Below are 23,534 nucleotides of genomic sequence, written 5' to 3'. Positions count from 1 at the left end.
TATTTATAGTTATCAAGGCTGATGGACATTGGAAAAGTACACTAAAATTATAGATAGCAAGCTATAATGTTTGGCTTGACCTCAAAGGGATTTTAAACGTTCTTATACCAAAGTCTGTTACCCAAGGTCGATAAGAAAAGTTTAATCTTCCTATGGAGTACAGCTGAGTCACTTACATAATATCGGTGTACTCCTAGGCTGTGATGATTCTCTAAAAAGATGAAGTCACCCACTTCGAGCTTTGCTAGAATCTTGCCTAGAAATAGATTGACTTATTTATTAGCTCACAAAGACAAGCGAAAATAGAAGGACTTATTTATCATGAACACCATGGGCAAATGTGTGCCTTGGCACATTTAGGTGTTTATCCAAGTCTCTCTGTGTAAGCAGAATGAATGAGGAGCAATTTCTTTGTGTGAATAGGAAATATCAAGGCAATATTAATCATTTTTCCTTCCTTTTGCTTTAGAAGGTTTATAAGAGTCTTCTTAGGGCCCTAAAGGTAAAGTTTCGAGTGAAGTTATGCTGTTTTAAGAAGTTATGCTGTTTTAAGAAGTTATCATTAGGAGTTCCCATGTGGCTCAGTGGGATGCAGGTTTGATCCCTGGCCTTGTTCAGTAGGTTAAGGATCTTGTGTTGTCACAGGGTGCAACAAAAGTCCAAGACGAAGATGTGGCTCAGATCCAGTGTTGCTGTGCCTGTGGCGTTGGCCTTAGTTGCAGCTCCAATTTGATCCCTACCCGGGGAACTTCCATATGCTGCAAATATGGATATAAAAAGAAAAAACAAAACAAAACAAAACAAGTTATTACATATTTCTCAAAATGCTTCACATTTTTGTTTACCTTTGTGTGTGTGTGTGTGTGTGTGTGTGTGTGTGTGTGTGTGTGATTTTAGGGCTGAACCTGGGGATATAGATGATCCCAGGCTAGGGGTCAAATTGGAGCTGCAGCTACCAGCCTATGCCACAGCCACAGCTAATGCCAGATCTGAGCCAGGTCTGTGTCCTACACCACAGCACTCTGCAATGCCAGATCTTTTAACCCACTGAGTGAGGCCAGAGATCAAACCTGCATCCTCATGGATACTAGTCAGATTCTTAACCCACTGAGCCATAGCAGGAAGGCTTCCCTCTCCCCACTCCCCACTTTTGGCTGTTCCCAGTGACATATGGGAGTTCCCAGACTAGGGATCGAATCAGAGCCACAGTTTCGACCTATGCCACAGTTGTGGCAATGCCCAGTCCTTAACACTGTATGCCATAGCAGGAACTCCTAACTTGTTTTTTACAGAGTAGTTTACACCACAGGGATGCTGCTTGATAGGTTAAATTCTATCTTTTCCATAAGCAATCCAAGGGGGAAAATATAGTTTTAAACGCTGAGGGGAAAAAAAGAGAAATAATGACAAAAAAATTAAGTAGCATACAATTAAACTTTGCTTTACCCCTTAAATTCTGTTCTTGCTGGTAGATTTTTAGTAGTTTGTAAAAAGGGTTCTTTTAAAAATTTTAAAGTCTCAAAACTACTAAGAAAGGATATTATTATAGTGGAAAATAGCCATATGGTTTCTGGGAAAGACTATACTAAAAGCAATAAGTTTAATTAGAAGCAGGATAGATTTGGTTACATACACGAGCCAACAAAATATGCTCAAATCCAAGGGTAAGTGTAACCACTGGCTGAAGATTTCCAGAAGAGGACAGGGAATAACTTTCCGGGAATATTTTATGTCCTCAAGAGCCTGGATGGATTCCCTTATCCCTTTCCAGGCTCCCCTCCTGGGAATCAGGCATACTGGTGGGATGTAACTCCTAAGAGAGCTTAGGTAATCAAAATGAAGTGAGCTATGAATGCAGGCATAAACTTGTTTTATTCCAAAGTCTGACTCTCAAATTTAATTCTTGTGACTTGAATCACGTGCTTAAATACAGCAGAAGCGGGCGCCAGGTTGTGGATAAAGCAATCCTTTGGTCAGCGCCTAGAAGGGAAAGCTGGTGACCTGGAAGCCACGCTGCCGCCTCCTGTGCCCTGATCCTGGCAGAGTTACTCTCTGATTCTCAGCCCTCACCTCTGGAAGAGAAGCGCAGCACTGAGATGGGTGGAGGTGGCCTCCTGGCTCTATGAGCGCTGGAAACATGGGCTGGAAACACAGAAATATGCCTGGGCGAGGAGGAGCCAGCATCCTGGTTATCAAGCTGTCTGGCCAGATGCAAAAGTGCACGTGGCAGACAGAAAGCCATAATCACTCAGGACCTGGCATCCCCTCACACGTAATCCTTCCCTTGGCAACAGGCCCTTACTCTGTACCTTTTTGGGTGGGAGAAAGTATGCTTATTTTAGCTTGAAGCTAATAGTTCAAAAAGCAGACCAGCTGCATTTTTTGTGGCTATAATAACCAAGATGAGTTCCCATTGCGGCTCAGCAGGTTAAGAACCTGGCTAGTATCCATGAGGATGAGGGTTCGATCTCTGGCCTCACTCAGTGTGTTAAAGGGTCTGGCATTGCTGCAAGCTGTGACACAGGTCGCTTATGAGGCTTGGATCTGGCATTGCTGTGGCTGTGGCATAGGCCAGCAGCTGCAGCACCAGTTTGACCCCTAGCCTGGGTACTTCCATGTGCCATGGGTATGCCCCTAAAAAGACAAAAACAAACAAACAAAAACCCCCAAGACTTAGGTTGGGAAAAAAATCTGCCACAGATTCACATGAACAAAGTCAAGGAGTTCCCTGGTGGCTTAGTGGTTAAGGATCTGCCATTGTCTACACACAAGAAAAAGTTGAAAGAAAATGTGAACCTACCTAGAAATAATTCCATTTAAGTTGACAAAAATAAATGGAAAATTACAAGAGATAAAGAGGAAACGATAGAACAGTACAGTTCCCATAAAGAACTACAAGTAATAAATTAAAAAAGAAATATTCCTTAATTTTTTTGGAATTCATATCATAGAATTCATATCAAAGAAATTCATATCATATCACTAAAGTATCATTTCACTAAATGAACAAAAATGAAAACATGCCACTAACTTCGAGGGATAAAGGGCTAGTGGAGTAAGGTTTATTCATATAATGCTTGTGACATTCTTATTGATTTGACTCCTTCTAAATTGGTCTTGAAAGTATTTTGACAAGAACCATAATTATCTTTAAACTACTCCATTACTGGGAATGTATACTAAAGTTCAATTCATTCTAAGGTTATTCAAATGGAGGAGGAAAATTGTTTGCAGTCTTAAATTGAGAAAAAAAAAATAAAACGAAAGGGCTAAAAATAGGTCTATGGTTACATTAAATGATACCAATTTGATGCAATGTTAACCGTAATAATTCGTAAATTTGTTACAACATACAAAATGTTTCCAAAAAGGCAGCTTCACTGTCATATATATACTATGACAAAAATCATGGACAAATATCAGAACACGGGGAAAAACTAAAAGGGAACACACACAAAAATAAAAACAGTTGGCAGGTAAAGAAAATGGAATTATTTTAAGTCTCAATAATGCTGTTATGATAAATCTTGCACAATTTTTGAAAATCATTGGGAGAAGTCAGTAAGGAGATAGATTTGTAATAAAGGCATATTACAAATGGAAATTTCACCTAACCAGTAGCTCTCAGCAAGAGCTACAAGATAACAAAGCAATCTTTCCTGATTCTTAGCCAAATAGAAACGCTTGAATTGTAAGGTAGTTAGGACACTTTTTTCTTTTTTTCTTTTTTAGGGCCACATTCATGACATATGGAGGTTCCCAGGCCAGGGGTTGAATCAGAGCTGTAGCTGCAGGCCTGCACCACAGCCACAGCAATGCCAGATCCAAGCCGCCTGAGTGACCTACGCTGCAGCTTGTGGCAATGCTGGATCCTTGATGCACTGAATGAGTCCAGGAAGTGAACCTACATCCTCATAAGTACTAGTCGGGTTTTTAATCTGCTGAGCCACAACGGGAATTCCAGGACACTTTAAATTACTGTAGAACAAAGGAAAAATATTGAAATTTTTCAAGAGAAACGAGTCAAGTTTCCTCTATTTTATATACCCTTGCCTGAAATACATTTTTTTTGTCTTTTTGCCTTTTCTAGGGCTGCTTCCCATGGCACAGGGAGGTTCCCAGGCCAGGGGTCCAATCGGAGCTGTAGCCACTGGCCTACACCAGAGCCACAGCAATGCAGGATCCTTAACCCACTGAGCAAGACCAGGGATCGAACCTGCAACCTCATGGTTCCTAGTCGGATTTGTTAACCACTGAGCCATGACGGGAACTCCTAATTTTTTTTTTTTTTTTAATGCTGCCTTTCTCAGGAAAATATTTCCAAGTTCTTTTAGGGATACAACTATTTTTTCCCAATTCTACCTCAATCTTAGGATAATAATAATCTGACAAATATTGGCAACAGTGATTAAGGGGATGTTCATTCTCCTAAGTGGGCCACTAAATAAGTCATTTTTAATGTTTCCCAACATGTATTTTCCAGGTAGTATTCTTTGTGGCTGTTGTCATTACTACTGCTATAATCAGGAAAGCTTGTAGTTGTGATGAGTGTTTTGCTTAAGACTAATTTACTTGCTTTATTACCTTTAAGTGTATTTGCCAACTATAATATTTTAAATGCTGTTTATAGGGCTGTTTTTTTTTTTTGTTAAGTTTTTTTTGTTAAGTTTCCACATGTGCTTTCTCATTTGATCCCCATCCTCTCATCGGCTGGAAGAGGTAGGTGGTGCTGTTTTATTCTTCTGGGTTTGGGAGTCAGCCTGCAAAGATCAAATCCGGTGGATGGTCATGTGACCTGCCAGTGGCAGAGCTGGATGTGGAACCCAGGTTTTTCTGGTTCTGGAGAGAATGTCATCCACTCTGTCGCATTCTAAGTATACTAAGCAAAAGAAAAGGGCATTTTCTTGTCCCTCCATTAGTGCTCCAATCTTTTATGTGATCAATGCCTTCTCAAAGATTACATGGCTTCACATTTGGAGCAGAACAAGGACGACTGTGGGTGATAAGCTTAGACATCACCAGGCATCCCCCAGAGACCGTGAAACATCATGCCAAGAACTGAAAACTGGGGAGGACAATTTGAAGCACTGTTATTTTATTCCCTATAAGCCTTTCCCCAAACCCATTTTGTACTATGTATTGAAAGAAACCAGAAATCTATAAAGCGATCTGGCTGACTTAAGTCTGTCTTTTATAGCCTTTTCTTAAGAAAGCCCAGAAAAACTCAAGACAAGGTGAAAGTCAATATGGAAACTATTGTTCAGCTGACCATTTTACTAGCAAGCTTCCTGGGCTTCCGAGGAACAGCTCAAGAATTCTGAGATGAAATAGAAAGGTACCTTTGTGCTCCTCCTTGAGCAGCGGGAGCCTAACTGATGGAGGGAAGGCATCTGAAACGCTGAACAAGCCCTCCCAGAACTGTGTCAAGTCAGCTTCATTAAAAGTGTCTTCTCTTATTGTCTGTGGTGATTTGCTGAGGAGGAGGAAGAGGCAGTGACCTTACATTTAATCATGTCACAGGCTCAATGTTAATTCTTGGGTTACGAATGTAGTTAATTTCTTCACGTTGGTGGCGCTTTCCAGGGGACTGACTCCACCAGGTCTGAAAATCAGCATGTGGTGCCCTGGCTTCAGTTGTTGGTCGCTGACTAAGCACCTTTCGAGCTGTCTTCAGCTGAAAGACAGAGGAGGCTGAAGAAACCCTCATGCAGCCAAATCTATCCCATGTGAGAGGGCAAAGTTAATGAGACTCAGGCAGCGTGCAGAGCCTCTGGAACGTACTTGATTTATAGCCAGCAGGGACTGCAGAGCTTTCGAAGTCTCTCCTTTCCATGTTAAAAAAAAAAAAGAAAGAAAAAAAAATTGCATGCACAAAATTTCAATTTTAGCTAATAAAGGCAAAGAGGGAAATAAAAAGGCGCATTAATTTTTAGCAGGTAGGCAAGGCCCAGGGAGGAGAGGAAAATGAACGTGCTAGATTAAAAACTGCGGGAAGCTTAGCGAATGAGTGGACATGCATATAAACAAACACACACCAGGCAGGGCAGAATGATTGACAGGCAGAAGGATAAGGAGGGCTCTGTGGGAGCACAAATACTGTTGTGTTTCCATTTCCCTCCAGGTGCCTTTCTTTGTAGTGCAGTGATGGGATATGGTCTCGTGCTGTGAAACCGTCTTTGTGAAGATGCTTGACTTTCAACCAATACCACTGAGCCGTAACTTTCCTTTTTTGGTTTGTTGCTGTCGTTGTTGGTTTTTTGTTTTTAATCTTATCTACGTAATGTCACTTTCTACAGTAAGTTTCCTGGTGGGCGTGGTATTTTCACCAAACCCAAGGTATTTTTTCCCAGGCCCAATATTAATATGGTCTTGAAAAATTCAACTAATATAGACAAAGCTGAAGTCCTTGACTACTCACCCCCATCTCATCATCTCTCCACTGGAATCCCTGGAAAACTGTAATCACCATTTCAGTTTGATATATATACTTCCTGATCTTTTCATTTGCATTTACGCAGACACACACGTACACTCATAAGATACATACACAGGCACAGACATGAGAAGAGAAAGACATGAAAAGAGAAATACCAAGTTTAAAAAAAATTATAATGATGTTATATACATATTCATCTTCCATTTTGCTTTTCTAACTTAAAATACCTTAAGTCAGCACACACAGCGCCCCCTGCCCCCTTTTTTGGCCATGACCATGGCATATGGAAGTTCCCAGGCCAGGGATTGAACCCATGCTACAGCAGCGACAACACCAGATCCTTAACCCACTAGGCTATCAGGGAACTCCAGAGCTCTTTCTTTTTTTTTTTTTTTCCCTGCACCCGCAACATATCAAAGTTTTCGGGCCAGGGATTGTATCTAAACCACAGCTGTGACCTACCCAAAGCTGTAGCAACACTGGATCCATAACCTGCTGCCTCACAATGGGAACTTGAGCTCATTCTTTTCAATTGCTGCAGAGTATTCCATAGCATGATTAATCCATAGTTAATAATTCCTTACCAGTTTATAATTTTGTTATCCACTAATGTTTCCATTTTTTAAAAACCATCTCCATACTGCATTGGATATCATTGTGCCTGTCCCCACTGTCAACACAAGCAAGTATGTTTCTAGGTAAAGACAGAGATTTGCTAAGTTAAAAGGCATGAGATTAAAAAAAAATTTTTTAAGGCCATACCTGTGGCATATGGAAGTTCCCAGGATAGGGGCTGAATCAGAGTTGCGGCTGCGAGCCTACATCAGATCCTTAACCCACTGAGCAAGGCCAGGGATTGAACCTGCTTTCTCACGGACACTACATCAGGTTCCTAACCTGCTGAGCCACAATGAGAACTCTTTAAAATTTCTAGTAGAGGAAATCCTTCTGTTTTGGCCTGTACTTTTACTTACATGACATTATCAATCTTTTCAATTTTTGACAATCAGATGGATTAAAAACAAATGGAATTTTGCTGTTTCAATTTGCATTTCCCTGGTGGTACTGTAAGTAGTTAAAATAGCTTTTACTTTTTTTTTTTTAAATTTCCTCTTTAAGCCCAGAGTTATAGAAAGAGTGTTTGTGAAGTCCAGGTGGGTGGATTGGCTGAGGGTGACAGATTGGCTCTTGTATTGTTTTTAGTTTCTAATTTTATCAAATTGTAATTAGCTAGTATGACCTCTGTAATTTCTGCTTTTTGGAATGTGATGAGATATGATTCATGATCTAATTCTTGGTCAGTTATTATAACTAACTGTTCCATGTACGCTTAAAGTATATTCTTTGTTGATTAGATACAAATCTCAGCATAAATCAGATTTGGTTAATTGTTTTATGAAAATCCTTTATCCTTACATATTATCAGTCCTCCTGAACTGGCAATTCCTAGGAGAAGTATGACAAAAATGTTTTCCTTGACATAAATTTTCGATTTTTTTGGTATTTCTATTATTTGTTTTAAATATTTCCATGTTATGTTGTTCAGTGAATACAGGTTGGTGAATGTTTTATCTTCTTAGTAGCTATCTTTCATCAATGGGAAGTATTCCTCTTTGTTCCTTTCAATTTTTTTGGTCTTACATTGTATTTTTTTCTGACATTTATATTATTAACAATGCTTTCCTTCTATTAGGCCTTGCCTGGAACATTTTCTAACTTACTGGCTCCTTTTGAATACATAAACTTGCAGTGTCCACATCTGCTATATCTGTTCTTTCATGTGATCATCATGGACTGTAGTTTTCTCACCAACCTCATAATCCTACTTGCCTTCTGTTTCTCAGGGGTTCTTAATTATTCCTTATCCATACAATGGCAGAACTTTTTCTAGCACCACTATAAATTAAAATGTGTGTGTGTGTGTGGGGGGGGCACATCAGGTTAAGAACCTGACTAGTATCCATAAGGATGCCAGTTTGATCCCTGTCCTTGCTCAGTTGGTTAAGGATTGGTGTATGTCGCAGATGCACCTCGGATCTCGGGTTGCTATGACTGTGGTGTCGGCTGCCAGTTGCAGCTCTGATTTGACCCCTCTTCTGGGAACGTCCATATGCCTCAGTTGTGCCCTCCCCCACCCCCAAAAAAAAAGAAGAAGAAAAAAATGTGTGTGTTTTCTGTTATTTAAGGCAAGAAAAGATGACCTTAAATGTTCAGGCTGCCATCTTGATCCAACCGCATGCTTTTCTCACATTCCCCACTCCCCCTTCAAAACACTCTTTTCCTTTCCTTCCAGCCAGGTTGATCAGGATATTGAAGGTGCTGTGAGAAATCTGCTGCAGAAGAGTTTATAAATATATTTAGTCAGCCTGCAGCCGTGGAAACATTACTTTGGTTTCCATCTCTTCATGGCCTAAAAGTTGACTTCAACTGGAGTTTCACTGGCATGCATTATTCTGTAACAGCTTACACAGGTCTAAGTTATCCTCTTCCCATCTCAGTCCCAGAAAGGTCTGTTTAATAAACAGTCCATTTAGACAGCATGACCAATAACATCACAAAATTGCTGTTCTTCTGGGTGACTTATTGGCAATACGTGTATCCCAGTTTCTTCCATGGGAGAAACATGTCCAAAGGCAAGGCCTGGCACAAACAAACTGTGATATAACCCTTAGCGATTTTTTGGCCATTAAAGGCATTTAGAATGTACTATTTTTGAAATCAGAATTAAAAAAAAAAACAGTTAATCATAAAGGACTTGTTCTTTGCTTTCCTATTTTGTTTAAAACATTCTCACCTCATTTTCTACGCTGTATCTTAATATATATCAAATTCAGTTTATTTTCATTTATAGGTCATCAAATTCTAACCACAGGATTTCAGACTAAAAACAGCTTTTAAGTTAATTAGGTTAGGCCCATCATATGATGTTTGAGAGCTTTTGGACATGCTCAAGTTCATATATTGACCTTGGGGCAGAGCTGGTACCAGAATGTGGGGTGCCTGACTCCATAAATTTATATTTACGTAAGTTTTTTTTTTTTTTAAATTCCATCTCATCAGAAAAGTACTAAAAAACTTCTAGAAAGAAACTCAAAGGCAAGCATGAATAATCTCAATTTTCTTAGGCAGGGACAGAGGCAAGAAGGATGAATTAATAACTTGCTTAAAATAATCCACATCAGGAGTTGCCAAGGGAAAACATGAGGTCTTTACTACTGGGCCTCTGCATCTAACAGGCTTTCCATCTCCTCAGCACACAACTCCATTTCCTGAAAGGACAGACATGCCTTCTCAAAGAATTATTTCATGGTTTAGCCCCTAAAGGAAAACAAAATATAGATTATTATTATTATTTTTTTTTTTGTCTTTTTAGGGCCGCCACCTGCAGCATATGGAAATTCCCAGGCTAGGGGTCGAATGGGAGCTGCAGCTGCCACAGCCACAGCAACTCTGGATTGGAACTGCATCTATGACCTAGGCTGCAGCTGTGGTAACACTGGACGCTTAACCCCCTGAGCAAGGGCAGGGATTAAACCTGCATCTTCACAGATGCCATGTTGGGTTCTTAGCCCACGGAGCCACAGCGGGAACTCCTAGATTAATTTTTAAATTGTTAAAATGTAAGTGTCTTCTCAGTTGGTGGCTACCTTAGGAAAAAAGCCAGCAAAGTCGGAACCAGGTAATCCATTGTGAATTGGAGATGGAGTCATCTATAGTCTTAGATAAAGTAAAAAGAGGAATCACAATGTTGCTTTAAGTTCCTTCCCTTCCCATCATGGCTCAGTGGGTTACAACCCAATGAGTATCCATGAGGGTTCCATCCCTGGCCTCGCTCAGTGGGTTAAGGATCCGGTGTTGCCATGAGCTGTGGGTAACAGGTCACAGATGAGGCGTGGATCTGGCTGTGCTGGAGCTGTGGCTGTGGCGGGCAGCTGCAGCTCTGATCCGACCCCTAGCCTGCGAATTTCCATAAGCTTCTGCAGATGTGGTCCTAAAAAGCAAAAAAAAAAGTTCCTTCCAACTCTTTGTTTCTTGTTTCCATTTGTTCATTAATCTAGCCTCCTCCTAAGAGCTGGGCATACAGGAGGCCCTCCGCGGAACATCTAGGACCAGGCACTGGTGCCCTGGATAGATTTGCAGAGCGGTCTCTCTACCTCTGAGTCATGAATAGTTCTGCAGACTCTAAGGAGCTGGCAAACTCTTTTAGACTCTGAGAGTCCAAGAGTCTACAAATGATGGCTAGTGGACCAACCATGTGCATCTGTAAATAAAAGTTTTATTCGGACACAGTCAGGTGCCTTCATTTCTATGTTATCTTTGGCTGCCTTCCCTCCAAGGACAGAGCTGAACAGAAGTGACAGAGACTGTATGGCCTCTGAAGCCTAAAATAGTTGTTATCTGGCCCTTTACAGAAAAAATTTTTATTGCCTTTTATGACCAATGTGGGGTTAAGCCAATGTCTAGTTGAACAACAAATGTCCTGTGACAAATGTCCATAGCTCAGCAAACTTCTAACCTTGTCATGGAGATATAAAGCAGGGTTACAGATTCACAGGCTTAGCTAATACAGAAATCAGCAAACATAAGCAATGGTGATTTATATTTGCACTTACAGTTTATGAAATATTTCATATGTATCTTATTTAATATTCTTAATAACCCAAGAAAGTAGGCCGGCAGGTACTACATTTTCATGAGGTAAATGTTTCTGAGACATTGCATAACCCAGGATTAAAAGGAATTCAGATTCAGGTGTTTTTATCTTTCCTTGTAGCAGCAAAAATGATTCCTTTATCTCTGGAAAATGCTTACTTAAAAAAAAAGAAGGTGCAGTTATTAACATTTATCATCATGCTGGTTTGAAACATTATATTGGAAAAATCACTTGCAATTAATTGTACTTTGTAATAACATGTTCTGTCATTTTACTTTTTTAAAAAAAAATTTTTTAGGGCTGCACCTGTGGCCTATATAAGTTCCCAAACTAGGGGTGAAATTGGAGCTGCAGCAGCCAGCTACCACCATAGCCACAGAAATGCCAGATTCAAGCCACATCTGCAACCTACACCACAGCTCGCAGGCAACACTGAATCCTTAACCCACTGAGCGGGACCATGGATTGAACCCACATCCTCATGGATATTAGTCAGGTTCGTTTCTGCTGAGCCACAATGGGAACTCCATTTTCTGTCTTCTTAATGTCGTGTTTTATGTCAATAAGAGGATAATAGGAATTTCCATTATGGCTCATTGAGTTATGAACCTGACTAGTATCAATGAGGATGTGGGTTCAATCCCTGGCCCTGCTCAGTGGGTTAAGGATCTGGTGTTGCCTGTTAGCTATGGTGTAGGTAGCAGATGTGGCTTGAATCTGGCATTGCAGTGACTGTGGCGAAGGCTGGCAACTGCAGCTCTGATTTGATCCCTAGCCTGAGAACTTCCATGGGCAGCAGATGAGGCTCTAAAAAGCCAAAAAAAAAAGATGATAATAAAAATAATATAAACATTTAATCTAATGTTTTAAAAAGTCAAAATAAATGAATGAAAAATACAACCCTATATTATTGAAATTTTAGAATCTGCAAGCTGAGTTAGTTATCTGGCTTTCCTGGGTTATTAAGATTCAAAAACAAAAAGCAAAACCCTTGGAATAGCAGAGAAAAATAAATCGGTAAAAATATGAGTAGATAGGAAAATTTGAGTATGTATGCAAAAAATAGCGAAAGCTTGATATGGTTCTTGGTTACGGTTAAGTCATATTGAGCTAAATATTTCAATAGAGGCTACAAACTTGAAAAGACTGTAATGACACATTTCTTGCATCATACAAGAATTGATCTCTGTGTGATCAGAGAACTGACAAAGAATTTCTAGTTGACTAAGGCATTGTTGTATTAGTCTTGGAATAGCATTAAAAATTAGGATAAGATACTGCATGATTTTAACTATATGGCATCTTGAAAAGGCAAAACCTATGGAGAAGTAAAAAGACCAGTGGTTGCCTCATGGTTGGGGGGTGGAGAAGGATGAATAGGTGGAGCACAAGGGATTTTTAGGGCAGAGAAACAATGCTTCCTTCAAAGATGGATATGTGCCATTATAAATCTGTCCCAACTGCAGAATACACAACATCTAGAGTGAATCCTCATGTAAACTATGGACTTAGAGTGATGATGTGTCAACGCAGGTCCATCAGCTGTAACAAATGCATGCCTCGGGGAGGAGGCTGTTGATAGTGGGGGAGACTAGGCAGGTGTGAGGGCAGGGATAATTGGGAACTCTCTCTGCCTTCCTCTCAATTGTGTTGTGAACTGAAACCTACTCTAAAAAGTAAAATTTGAAGGAGTTCCTGTCGTGGCTCAGTGGTTAACGAATCCGACTAGGAACCATGAGGTTGCGGGTTCAATCCCTGCCCTTGCTCAGTGGGTTAAGGATCTGGCATTGCCGTGACCTGTGGTGTAGGTTGCAGACGCGGCTCGGATCCTGTGTTGCTATGGCTCTGGTGTAGGCCGGTGGCTACAGCTCTGATTGGACCCCTAGCCTGGGAACCTCCACATGCCACCGGAGTGGCCCAAGAAATGGCAAAAAGACAAGGAAAAAAAAAAAGTAAAATTTGTTTAAAAAATAATTAGCGCAATACAATGAACTAACAAAGGCCACAAGTCTATATCCTTGGAAGTTTATAAATACACCCTTAAAAAAATGGGGGGAAGGTACATAACCATGGCATAAATGCAAGAAACACAGAGGCCTAGAACCCTTTCAGAACAGATCCAGAGCAGACTTACTTCACACCCAGACTGCGTTTCCCATGAGCACGATTCCTTCTCCTGAGGGAGAACCCCTCTTTGGAAAGCATGGTCTCCCAGGCACGTCTGACACAAGGAGGGCTCGAAGTCCGGCTCCCCGGGCGGCATGTGCACTGCGGAGGGGCCCATGTACTTTAGGCTGGGGCTCGGATGCTTGTCCACACTGACCATGGGGCTCTTGATCCATCTTCGTACCTATAAAGTGCCAAAGAAAAGAAAAAGCAAATGCATTTTACCTCCTTTGGTGTTTCATGAGGTTTTGATGGGAAATATGGTGGGATGGACACTCATGAAAGGAGGTTCACAATTTCTCCATCTCTCAAGTCTTAATGTAACCTGAATCAATCAGGGCTGGTCACTGACTTTCCAGGAGTGCTTCTTTTTTGACTGGTCATTTCATCTTGCTGAGTCTCTTTCCCCAACTGCAAAACTAGGGTAATAATAGTTCCTTCCAGGCTGTTGTGTAGATTCTGAAATATTTTTGAATGTCCAAGTGTTTTGCTTGGTACATAGTTTTGGAGCTTATTTTACTTCAACTCTTCTTCTCTCTCTCTCTCTCTCTCTCTCTTTTTTTTTTTTTTTTTGCTTTTTAGGGCCAAACCTGTGGTTTATGGAAGTTCCCACACTAGGAGTTGAATCTGAACTGTAACTGCCAGCCACAGCCACAGTCACAGCAATGTGGGATCTGAGCCACATCTGCGAACTACACCATCGCTCACAGCAATGCCAGATCTTTAACCCACTGAACAAGGCCAGCGATCGAACTCACTTCCTCATGGACACTAGTCAGGTTCGTTACCCCTGAGCCACACTAGAAACTCAGATAGTATCTTACTGTATTTTATTTTTGGCTATGCCTGCAGAGAAGTTCCTGGGCCGGGGATTGAACCCCTGCCACAGCAGTGACCTGAGTCAGAGCAGTGACAATGCTGGATCCTTAACCTCTAGGCCACCAGGGAACTCCTGTAAAGATATTCTAACATTAAAAAAATAACATTTGCAAAACATTCTCTGACATCAACCATACAAATGTTTTCTTAGATCAGTCTCCCAAAGCAATAGAAGTAAAAACAAAAATAAACCAATGGGACCTAATCAAAAGTACAAGCTTTTTCACAGCAAAGGAAACCATTAAAAAGAAATGAAGAGACAACCTATGGAATGGGAGAAAATAGTTGCAAATGATACAATCAACAAGGACTTAATCTCCAAAATATACAAACAACTCATACAACTCAACAGCAAAAAAAAAAAAAAAAAAACCCAAACACCCCAATTGAAAAAAGGGCAGAGGACCTAAATAGACATTTCTCCAAAGAAGACATACGGGTAACCAGCAGGAACATGAAAAAATGCTCGACATCACTAATTATTAGAGAAATGCAAATCAAAATTATAATAAGGTACCACCTCACACTGATCAGAATGGCCATCAATAATAAGTCTACAAATAACAAATGCTGGGGAGGATGTGGAGAAAAGGGAACCCTGCTACACTGTTGGTGGGAATGTAAACTGGTACAACTACTATGGAAAACAGTATGAAAGTTCTTTAGAAAACTAAATATAAAACTACCATATGATCCATCAATCCCACTCCCGGGCTTATATCCAGACAAAACTACAATTCAAAAAGACACATGCACCTCTATGTTCATAGCAGCTCTATTCACAATAGCCAAAACGTGGAAACAAACTAAACGCCCATCAACAGATGAATGGATTAGGAAGATGTGGTACATATGCACAATGGAATACTTCTTAGCCATAAAAAGAACGAAATAATGCCATTTGCAGCTATGTGGATGTAACTAGAAATTCTCATACTAAAGGAAGAAAGTCAGAAAGAGAAAGACAATTATCATATGGTATCATTTATATGTAGAATCTAAAACATGGCACAAATGAACCTATCTACAGAACGGAAACAGACTCACAGACATGGAGAGCAGACTTGTGGTTCCCAAGGGTGGGGGGAGGAAGTGGGATGGACCGGGAGTTTGGGGTTAGTAGATGCAAACTATTACATATAGAATGGATAGTCAATGGGGTCCTGCTGTATAGCACAGGGAACTATATCCAATCACTTGTGATAGAACATGATGGAGAATAACATGAGAAAAAGAACATATATATACGTATGACCGGGTCACTTTGCTGTAGAGCAGAAATTGAGAGAATATTGTGAATCTACTACATTTTAATAACAATTTTTTAAAAAGAATGACATTTATATAGCACCTTAAATATAAAAGGCACTGTTCTAAGTGTTTAACATGCATTGTTTTGTTTAGTCCTCAGAATAGTCTCACAAGATAGGTACTAATCCCATTTTGCAGATGAGAAAACAGAGGCACAGAGAAATGAAGCAAATATCCCAAGACGCAAAGACAGGACCCAGGCACCCTGAATCCAGTTTTAACAAGTGTTTGAATGTTATGAGACTTGTTATCGAATGCTTGAAATTCATCCTTATTCAATATGTCTTTTCCATGCTCTTTGAAACTCCTGAGGATTCTTTGCACAGTTAATCAATTGGTGAAATCAGCATATACTAAAATGATGAAAAAATAAAATCACAGCACTGAATTTTAGTCCATAATGCTGACAATTAGATTTAAAAAAAAATCATTTGAGAATAAACTAAAATTGCAATAGCATAGGAATGTTTAAGCAATTTGATGGAATATTATGCCATCACTAAAAATAAATATTGTGAAGACTCTGTAGCAATATGGAAAATATTTAGAACATAATTATATGAAAAAAAGCCAAATGCAGAATTGTTCAATCACTGTAATTGCAAATGTAAAAATATACATACTATCTATAGACAAAGCAAGAAAGTAATAGGCAGACTAGAAACTGTTCCATTCCTTTTTAGGATGATGGATGTCTTAGTTTTCCCTCTTTTTTTTTTTTTTGTCTTTTTCTAGGCCCGCACCTGCAGCACATGGAGGTTCCCAGGCTAAGGGTCTAATCGGAGCTGTAGCTGCCGGCCTACACCACAGCCACAGCCACACGGGACTCGAGCCGCATCTGCGACCTACACCACAGCTCATGGCGATGCCGGATCCTTAACCCACTGAGCAAGTCCAGGCATCGAACCCACAACCTCATGTTTCCTAGTTGGTTTCATTAACCACTGCGCCATGACAGGAATTCCAGCTTTCCCTCTTTTTACAGTGTCTTGTTCTTTAATTTTTTTTTAAAGAATAATTTCTTTTAAAGTCTATAAGGTTCTCAAGCAATTAAAATGATCATATCTCTTTCTTTGGTTATATATATCTTTTAATTACTTTATTTATAGCAATTAAATCCCATCTAAAACAATCTTTTTGTTTTTACTATCATAATGCTAACATTTGGGAGGTTTCTAGCATTATTTCTTGCACTCTAGAGTCCCATAAGCACGTTGCCAGGTGCATTCAAAGTGCTTACTTAATTTACTAATAAGACTAAATGAAACTCTAAAAGTTTGAGATTACAATAGAACCTCTCTTCCTGATGATCTAATAATTGTCTCAAATGTGTTTTTGATCAATCTAAAAAGTACTAAATTTCATTAGAGATGGAAAATGTTTTTTGCTCTTCATCAGAGGGTTTTGAGAGCTTGACGTTTGGTAATTTGTTCCTGATTGTTGTTGTTAAAACAACCTTGTGTTTTAACAGTCTTTTATTCTGGCTTACTTTTTTTTTTTTTTTTTGTCTTTTTAGGGCTGCACCTGCAGCATAGGGAGGTTCCCGGGCTAGGGGTTGAATCAGACCTGAAGCCACTGGCCTAGGCCACAGCCACAGCAATGCCAGATCTGAGCCACATCTGCGACCTACATGGCAAAACTGGATACTTAACACACCGAGCAAGGGCAGGGATTGAACCCACGTCCTCCGATGCTAGTCAGATTCATTTCTGCTGAGCCATGCACGCAGAACTCCCCTATTCTGGCTTAATTTTGATGTTTGTTTTGCCAAGTAGATTTAATATTTTAACTTCATTCATTCATCGCTCATTGTAGAATTTTAAATAGATTTATCATCAAATGAATTTTATGGCCTGATTAAGAATCCTGATATAGTGAAATGTAAGTCTTAAGGACTTACATTTAAGGACCACTTTATCTAGAGTAAATCGCATGCACTATGGTCTTGCAATTATTCAATTCATAGTGGAAGAATGTGCATGTGACTGAATCTAATCTTTCATTAGGTTCTAGAAAAAAAGTTTTTATCAAGACAAAAAATTTAGAGACATTAGATCTCACTTCAAAAAACACAAATGAGGAATTCCCATTGTGGTGCAGCTGAAATGAATCTGACTAGGAACCATGAGGTCATGGGTTCGATCCCTGGCCTTGCTCAGTTGGTTAAGGATCCAGTGTTGCCGTGAGCTGTGGTGTAGGTTGCAGATGCAGCTCGGATCTGGCATTGCTGTGGCTCTGATGTAGGCCAGTAGCTACAGCTCTGATTCAACCCCTAGCCTGGGAACCTCCAGGCTGAGGCGTGGCCCCCAAAAGACAAAAAACAAACAAACAAACCCACAAATAATCTATAAACTTAAATGACCTTTTGGATATTAGAAAGTATAGACATTAAGTATCACATAAGGGGATTTTCTGCTGTTGTGCAATGGAATCGGCAGTGTCTCTGCAGTGCCAGGACGCAGGTTCAATCCCCAGCTGGCATGGTGGATTAAAGATCCAGCATTACCACAGCTGCTGTGTAGGATCTTATGGAGTTCCCTGCCCTGGGAACTCCATAAGCCTCGGGGCGGCCAGAAAAAAAAAAAGTCACATAAGGAATTGTCATTTTATTTGATGTCTAGCTAAGAATTCTCAAAATAGTTCAGATGACTTTGAGCATAGGCTACCAAAGAACCAATAGATGCTTTTAGAGAATTTCAGAGTTGGAAGAAATCCAAAGATGTTGGTAATTTGCCCAATGTGACAATGTAAATTAATATGTGGGGAAAATTATACCTCCTGATTTAAGCAAATAATTCAACTATTTTCTACTAGGGTATAAGCTGACAAACTCAGTGCCTTCAGAGGCTGGCAGGAACAGGAAATGTGTGAAACCCTGTGACCAGGGTATAAGAATAGGGAGTGGTGAGGATTGAGGCAAACTAGGAGTGCATACTTGCTAAGGGTTTTTTAACTTTAAACTTAAGAAAATGAACAAACAAACAAATAAAACCTCTAAGCAAACAAACAATGCCAGCCAAATAAAACCCTAGTCAAATATAGCCTACACCTCCAAAAATCACCACCTGATCCTTGAAGTTATTCTAGGAAGTAGAATAAGTATAAAGCAGAACTCTATGAAGTAGAAATAAAATGATTTGCTACCTACTAGCTTAAAAAAAAATCCAAAGCTTTCAACATTTTAACTTTATTCATTCATTCGTCACTCATTATTGAAGACCAGCTATGCGTTGGCATATTCTAGGCCTTGATAATCCAATGGTTCTTGTAAGACAGATCCTCAAAACCCATCCTCATAGAGCTTGATTTATAACTAAGAGAATAAACTTATCTATTAAGGGAATAAGCTATTTATTTAATAAATAAGTAAATTACAGTAAGTAGGAGTTCCTGTTGTGGCTCAGTGGGTTATGAACCTGACTAGTATCCATGAGGATGCAGGTTCGATCCCTGGCCTCCTCAGTGGGCTAAGGATCCAGCTTTGCCACAAGCTGCAGTTCGGATCCTGCATTGCTGTGGCTGTGGCGTAGGGTGGCAGCTGCAGCTCTGATTTGACGCCAAGCCTGGGAACTTCCATATGCCTCAGGTATGGCCCTAGGGGGAAAAAAAAATATAGATATATCTATATGTATAGATATATCTATCTATATCTATCTATATCTATCTATCTATCTATCTATCTATCTATCTATCTATCTATATCTTGTGTTCCTTTAGAAGGAATAAAGCAGAGATGAATGATCAGATCATTGAGGGTGGAAGGGTTCAATTTTTTTTGGGGGGGGGCACACCTGTGGCATTTGGAAGTTCCCAGCCCAGGAATTGAACTTGAAATGCTGTTGCAACCTGCGTCACAGCTGTGGCAACACTGGATCCTTAACCCTCTGAACCAAAAGGGAAGTCCCTGCAATTTTAATTTTGTGAAAAAGGAAGGCTTCCTCGAGAAGGTGGCTTTTCAGTCAAGACCTGAGAGGTGAAAAGGTTATAGAAGTGAGCTATCCAATAGGCAGCTGGATCAAGTCTGGATTTCAGGTGAAAGAGTCAAGCTGCAAATATATGTTTGAGACTTGAAATAAATAACCATATTCTACTGAGGTCTTCCAGGAAAAAAACCACCCAATGACTTTCTGGGAACTTTTTGTGAAGTATGTGTCTAGGTGTTAAGCTCATATTTCTGGGGCTTTTGTTATTAGAATCTATTATATTTCATGCAAACTTACTGAAATTAGTGATTTACTCAAGTCTTGTTAAGAGCTTGTATGTGTTTAGTGCCTAACACCCTCCCCTGGGAAAATTGTGTGGGTGGGGTGATATTTCCTTAGAAAGGCCCAAATAACCTACAACAAATTAACCCAGTCTGAGCCTTACAGACAGGGGCATAAGATAGTCTTTCTCTCTCTGCACAGAAAATGTGGCAAGACAAGACATGGAAACAACCCAAATGTCCATTGACAGATGATTGGATCAGGAAGATGTGGTATATATATACACAATGGAATACTACTCAGGCGTAAAAAAAACACGACATAATGCCATTTGCAGCAACATGGATGGAACTAGAGACTCTCATACTGAGTGAAAGAGAAAGACAAATACTATATGATATCATTTATAACTGGAATCTAATATACAGCACAAATGAACCTTTCCACAGAAAAGAAAATCATGGACTTGGAGAATAGACTTGTGGCTGCCTGGGGGGAGAGGGAGGGAGTGGGAAGGATCGGGAGCTTGGGGTTAATGGATGCAAACAATTGCTCTTGGAAAGGATTTACAATGAGATCCTGTTGTGTAGCACTGAGAATTATGTCTAGATACTTACATCGCAACACGACAATGGGAGGAAAAAGTATGATAATATGTATGAGTAACTTGGTCCCTATGCTGTACAATGGAAAAAAATAAATTAAAAAAAAAAAAAGAAAATGTGGCAAGAGAAATTTAGTAATATTCCCTTTCTCCAGAAGTTTCAGGGAGAAAGGAGTTAAAAAAATAGATACAGCAATGCATTTGGTAACAGGACTGTTCCAGGCATTAATGGCCCGCTTTGTCTCAAAACGCTTTATCTCCTTTGGCTTCAGTCTGTCCCTCCCTGTGACTCCTTTACACATTTCACTGCTCTGTAGCCTCCCAAGTGGTTTTTATAGACCTGATTAATGATGGGGTTGATGATGTGTATTTGATCTTGAGAGAGAAGCTGGCCTGGGAGTGCGTATGAGGGCGCTCTGGCCTAGAGCCCTGCAAGGTGCCCTCCAAAACTGCTGAGTGCAGAACGGCTGGCTCCCTTGGCCCCGAGGGAATTCAAGCACAACCAGCCTATTGTGTTCCTTCAGGCGGTGCATTGCTCCAGGGGAGTCTCGGACAGCGAGTGGCTTTGGGAGTCCCTCAGAGACCAGTCACAATGGCTCTCGGAAAACCCTAGCAGCTGTGTGTGTGAGAAGAGTGAATGCCCGGATACAGTCCTCGGCCCTGGCTCCTCGGCCACCTGGGCCTGGTTTTATTCAGGGCCACACACGCGTTTGTGGAGAGCACTGTAAACAAACACTGACTGGCGTGAGACATCCTCTTCACCCTGAACAAACCAAACTCCCTCACTTGGGGTTTCTGGAAGCCTGTTCTTCAAACTATACCAAACTTTTTCAGAAGCAATTACTTCTCCAGACACGGGGTCAAAGACTAAGTAAGGCCTTTCTTTTTAACCTTACAGCTACTCTTACAGACCAGTATGTGTACAAAAACATGAAGCCAATTTCTTGGCTAAGTCAGTCTGCCCTGGTTTTATAAATTTCTTTATTTGACACATACACACACAAAACCCTCCAAAAGCAATAATCCCTCAGACTAGAAATTCACCAGATGTGATTAAAGAGATTGGCTGGCTTCGAGGGATTTTCCACTAGTGGTTTTTTTCCGATTATGTAATAGTAAACAGATATTACTCTTCATTTAATATGGTTTAGCTGATAATGATGTCAGCTGATGCAGAAAAATTATCGTGTCTTCACGTGACTTATTTGCGAACACATCAGGTAGCGCTTGCTCGTCCCATCATTCCTTTTGTTTTCCAGCAGTAAAGGGCTGTCTTTTCCCTAAAATCCAAGCAAACTTGATGTAGGGCACAATTGTGGCAATTTCCAGATGTGTGTTTTTTACTATAAAAAACTGACTTTGTTTATATGATGCCACGGTAGCTTTCAGCTCAGATATGGTCAAGCAAGTTTTTGAGTGAAATTATTTGAAAAATTCAATTGATTATAAAAAGAGCCTTCCACACCGATTCCTTTTCCAGAGGGGGCCTGCCAGGAGGCTGGTTATGACATTAATGTAATTCAGGAGAAGGCTCTTGGAAGCAAATTCTTTTCACATTGGTGCCTGGGGTGGCTTGAGAGGCATGGCTCCTAAAATACGACAGCGGCTATGATACAAGGTCAGTGATACTAATCTGATTTCCTCACTGGAGCTATACCAGGTCATCATCGTCTAGCTTTCTTCCCTCTGAACATCTGTAGTGTTTATTGCTTATATAAAACCATGGGGCTTTGAAGCTCACTGCTAGTTATTATGCCCATGTCATCTCTTCACCTGGAACAGAAGGGTGAGGACAGCGTCTTAGGCTTTTTTTTTTTTTTTTAACTTTCCCAGAGGCATCAGGTCTTCCGAATAATAGGCAATAAAAATAGGTACTGCTTGATTATTTTTGACAATAACTCCGTTCATTTATAGATCCTAACACGCTTTGCTAACCATCCACTATGAAGGTAATAAACACAGCAGTAGCTCCCCAGAGCCCGCACCCAGGGTGGCTCCTGGAATTCCCCATCCTTTCATGCCTTTGCACTTGGGATTTCCCGGTCCTTTCTTCTCAGCGTTGACCAAGGGAGTAGCATCCTGTTCTAGGTTCTCAGGGTCCACCCTGTGTTTCCCCAGGCCTGGTCTGGGGGGATGGGGTGCCGGGGAAGACGAAGGGGAAGCGGCAGAAAAGAGAGGACCCCCATCTCTCCATCCTTTTTTTTTTTTTTTTGGCTTTTTGCCATTTCTTGGGCTGCTCCCGCAGCACATGGAGATTCCCAGGTTTGGGGTCTAATCAGAGCCGTAGCCACCGGTCTACGCCAGAGCCACAGCAACGCGGGATCCGAGCCGTGTCTGCAACCTACACTACAGCTCACGGCAACGCCGGATCCTCAACCCACTGAGCAAGGCCAGGCATTGAACCCGCAATCTCAGGGTTCCTCGTCGGATTCCTTAACCACTGAACCACGACGGAAACTCCTCCACCCTTTTCTACGCTGCTGCTCACAGCGGCCGGTACCCCTAGTTCCATCTCTTGCTGTAGCCGCCCGCCCCGCCCTCCGTGCCTTGCAGCGCCCGCCCTCCGTGCCCTGCAGCAGCCTGACGAGAGGATTCAACACCAAACACAGTCCTCCTACTCAGTTCCATGAATCCCCCTCCTGCTCCTCCCCACGGAGATACTCACCCCACCCCACCCAGCTTGAAATAGAAAAGGCTCCAAACTCATGGACCTCAGTCTTTCTCTGGAAATGGAAGTCAAGATTTCCTCAGTCCTTTCAGTTCTGGGACTGAGCCTTTAAGGTTGAATGAGTCTTTCCTGGATTTAGAAGTATTTTTGAAAAAAGAAAAAGAGGAAGAAGGAGAGAATTATTTCAGGCCATCGCTCTCAGGGGCGGTCTGTGCTCTTTGCGCTTGGAATTGAAAAATGAGGCTCAGGGAAAACGGCAACGCTGGGCTGATCCTCGGGAAAGAACCTGGCCGGCTGCGCCGCAGCTCACCCACCCCACGCGCTTTGGAACCTTCCTCTTGTGGTTCTTTCAAGAAATCCCCGGTTCCAGGACCTTTAACTTCTCCCTCTGTCTTGGCTGCTGTCTCCAGTATTCAACACACTGGTCTTGAAAGAGCTCTCAAAAGCCAGCAAACTCCCTAAACACATTACATCCCCGTTTCACCCACAAACGTCCTTGTTTACAGAAACCCTCTTTCACCACCACCCGGGCCCTTTTCCTTCTTAGGCCACTTCATGAAAACATGATCTCCATTTCTTCACCTTAGGTTTACTCCTCCACCCATTGCAAT

The 23,534-nt window shown here is 41.0% G+C and overlaps 1 protein-coding gene across 1 annotated transcript in view; it reads right to left on the bottom strand.

Annotated features, from left to right (window-relative positions):
- Window positions 1-23,534, bottom strand: part of SGK1 (serum/glucocorticoid regulated kinase 1) — a 126,397-nt gene that overhangs the window by 59,000 nt on the left and 43,863 nt on the right. Inside the window, exon 2 of the mRNA XM_047758284.1 lies at window positions 13,225-13,440. Coding sequence (XP_047614240.1) covers window positions 13,225-13,440 — 216 coding nt within the window. The remainder of the gene's footprint in view (window positions 1-13,224; window positions 13,441-23,534) is intronic.

Source organism: Phacochoerus africanus, chromosome 2 (genome assembly GCF_016906955.1).
Source record: "Phacochoerus africanus isolate WHEZ1 chromosome 2, ROS_Pafr_v1, whole genome shotgun sequence".
Classification (NCBI taxonomy): domain Eukaryota; kingdom Metazoa; phylum Chordata; class Mammalia; order Artiodactyla; family Suidae; genus Phacochoerus; species Phacochoerus africanus.
This window is presented reverse-complemented; position numbering and strand designations above follow the sequence as displayed.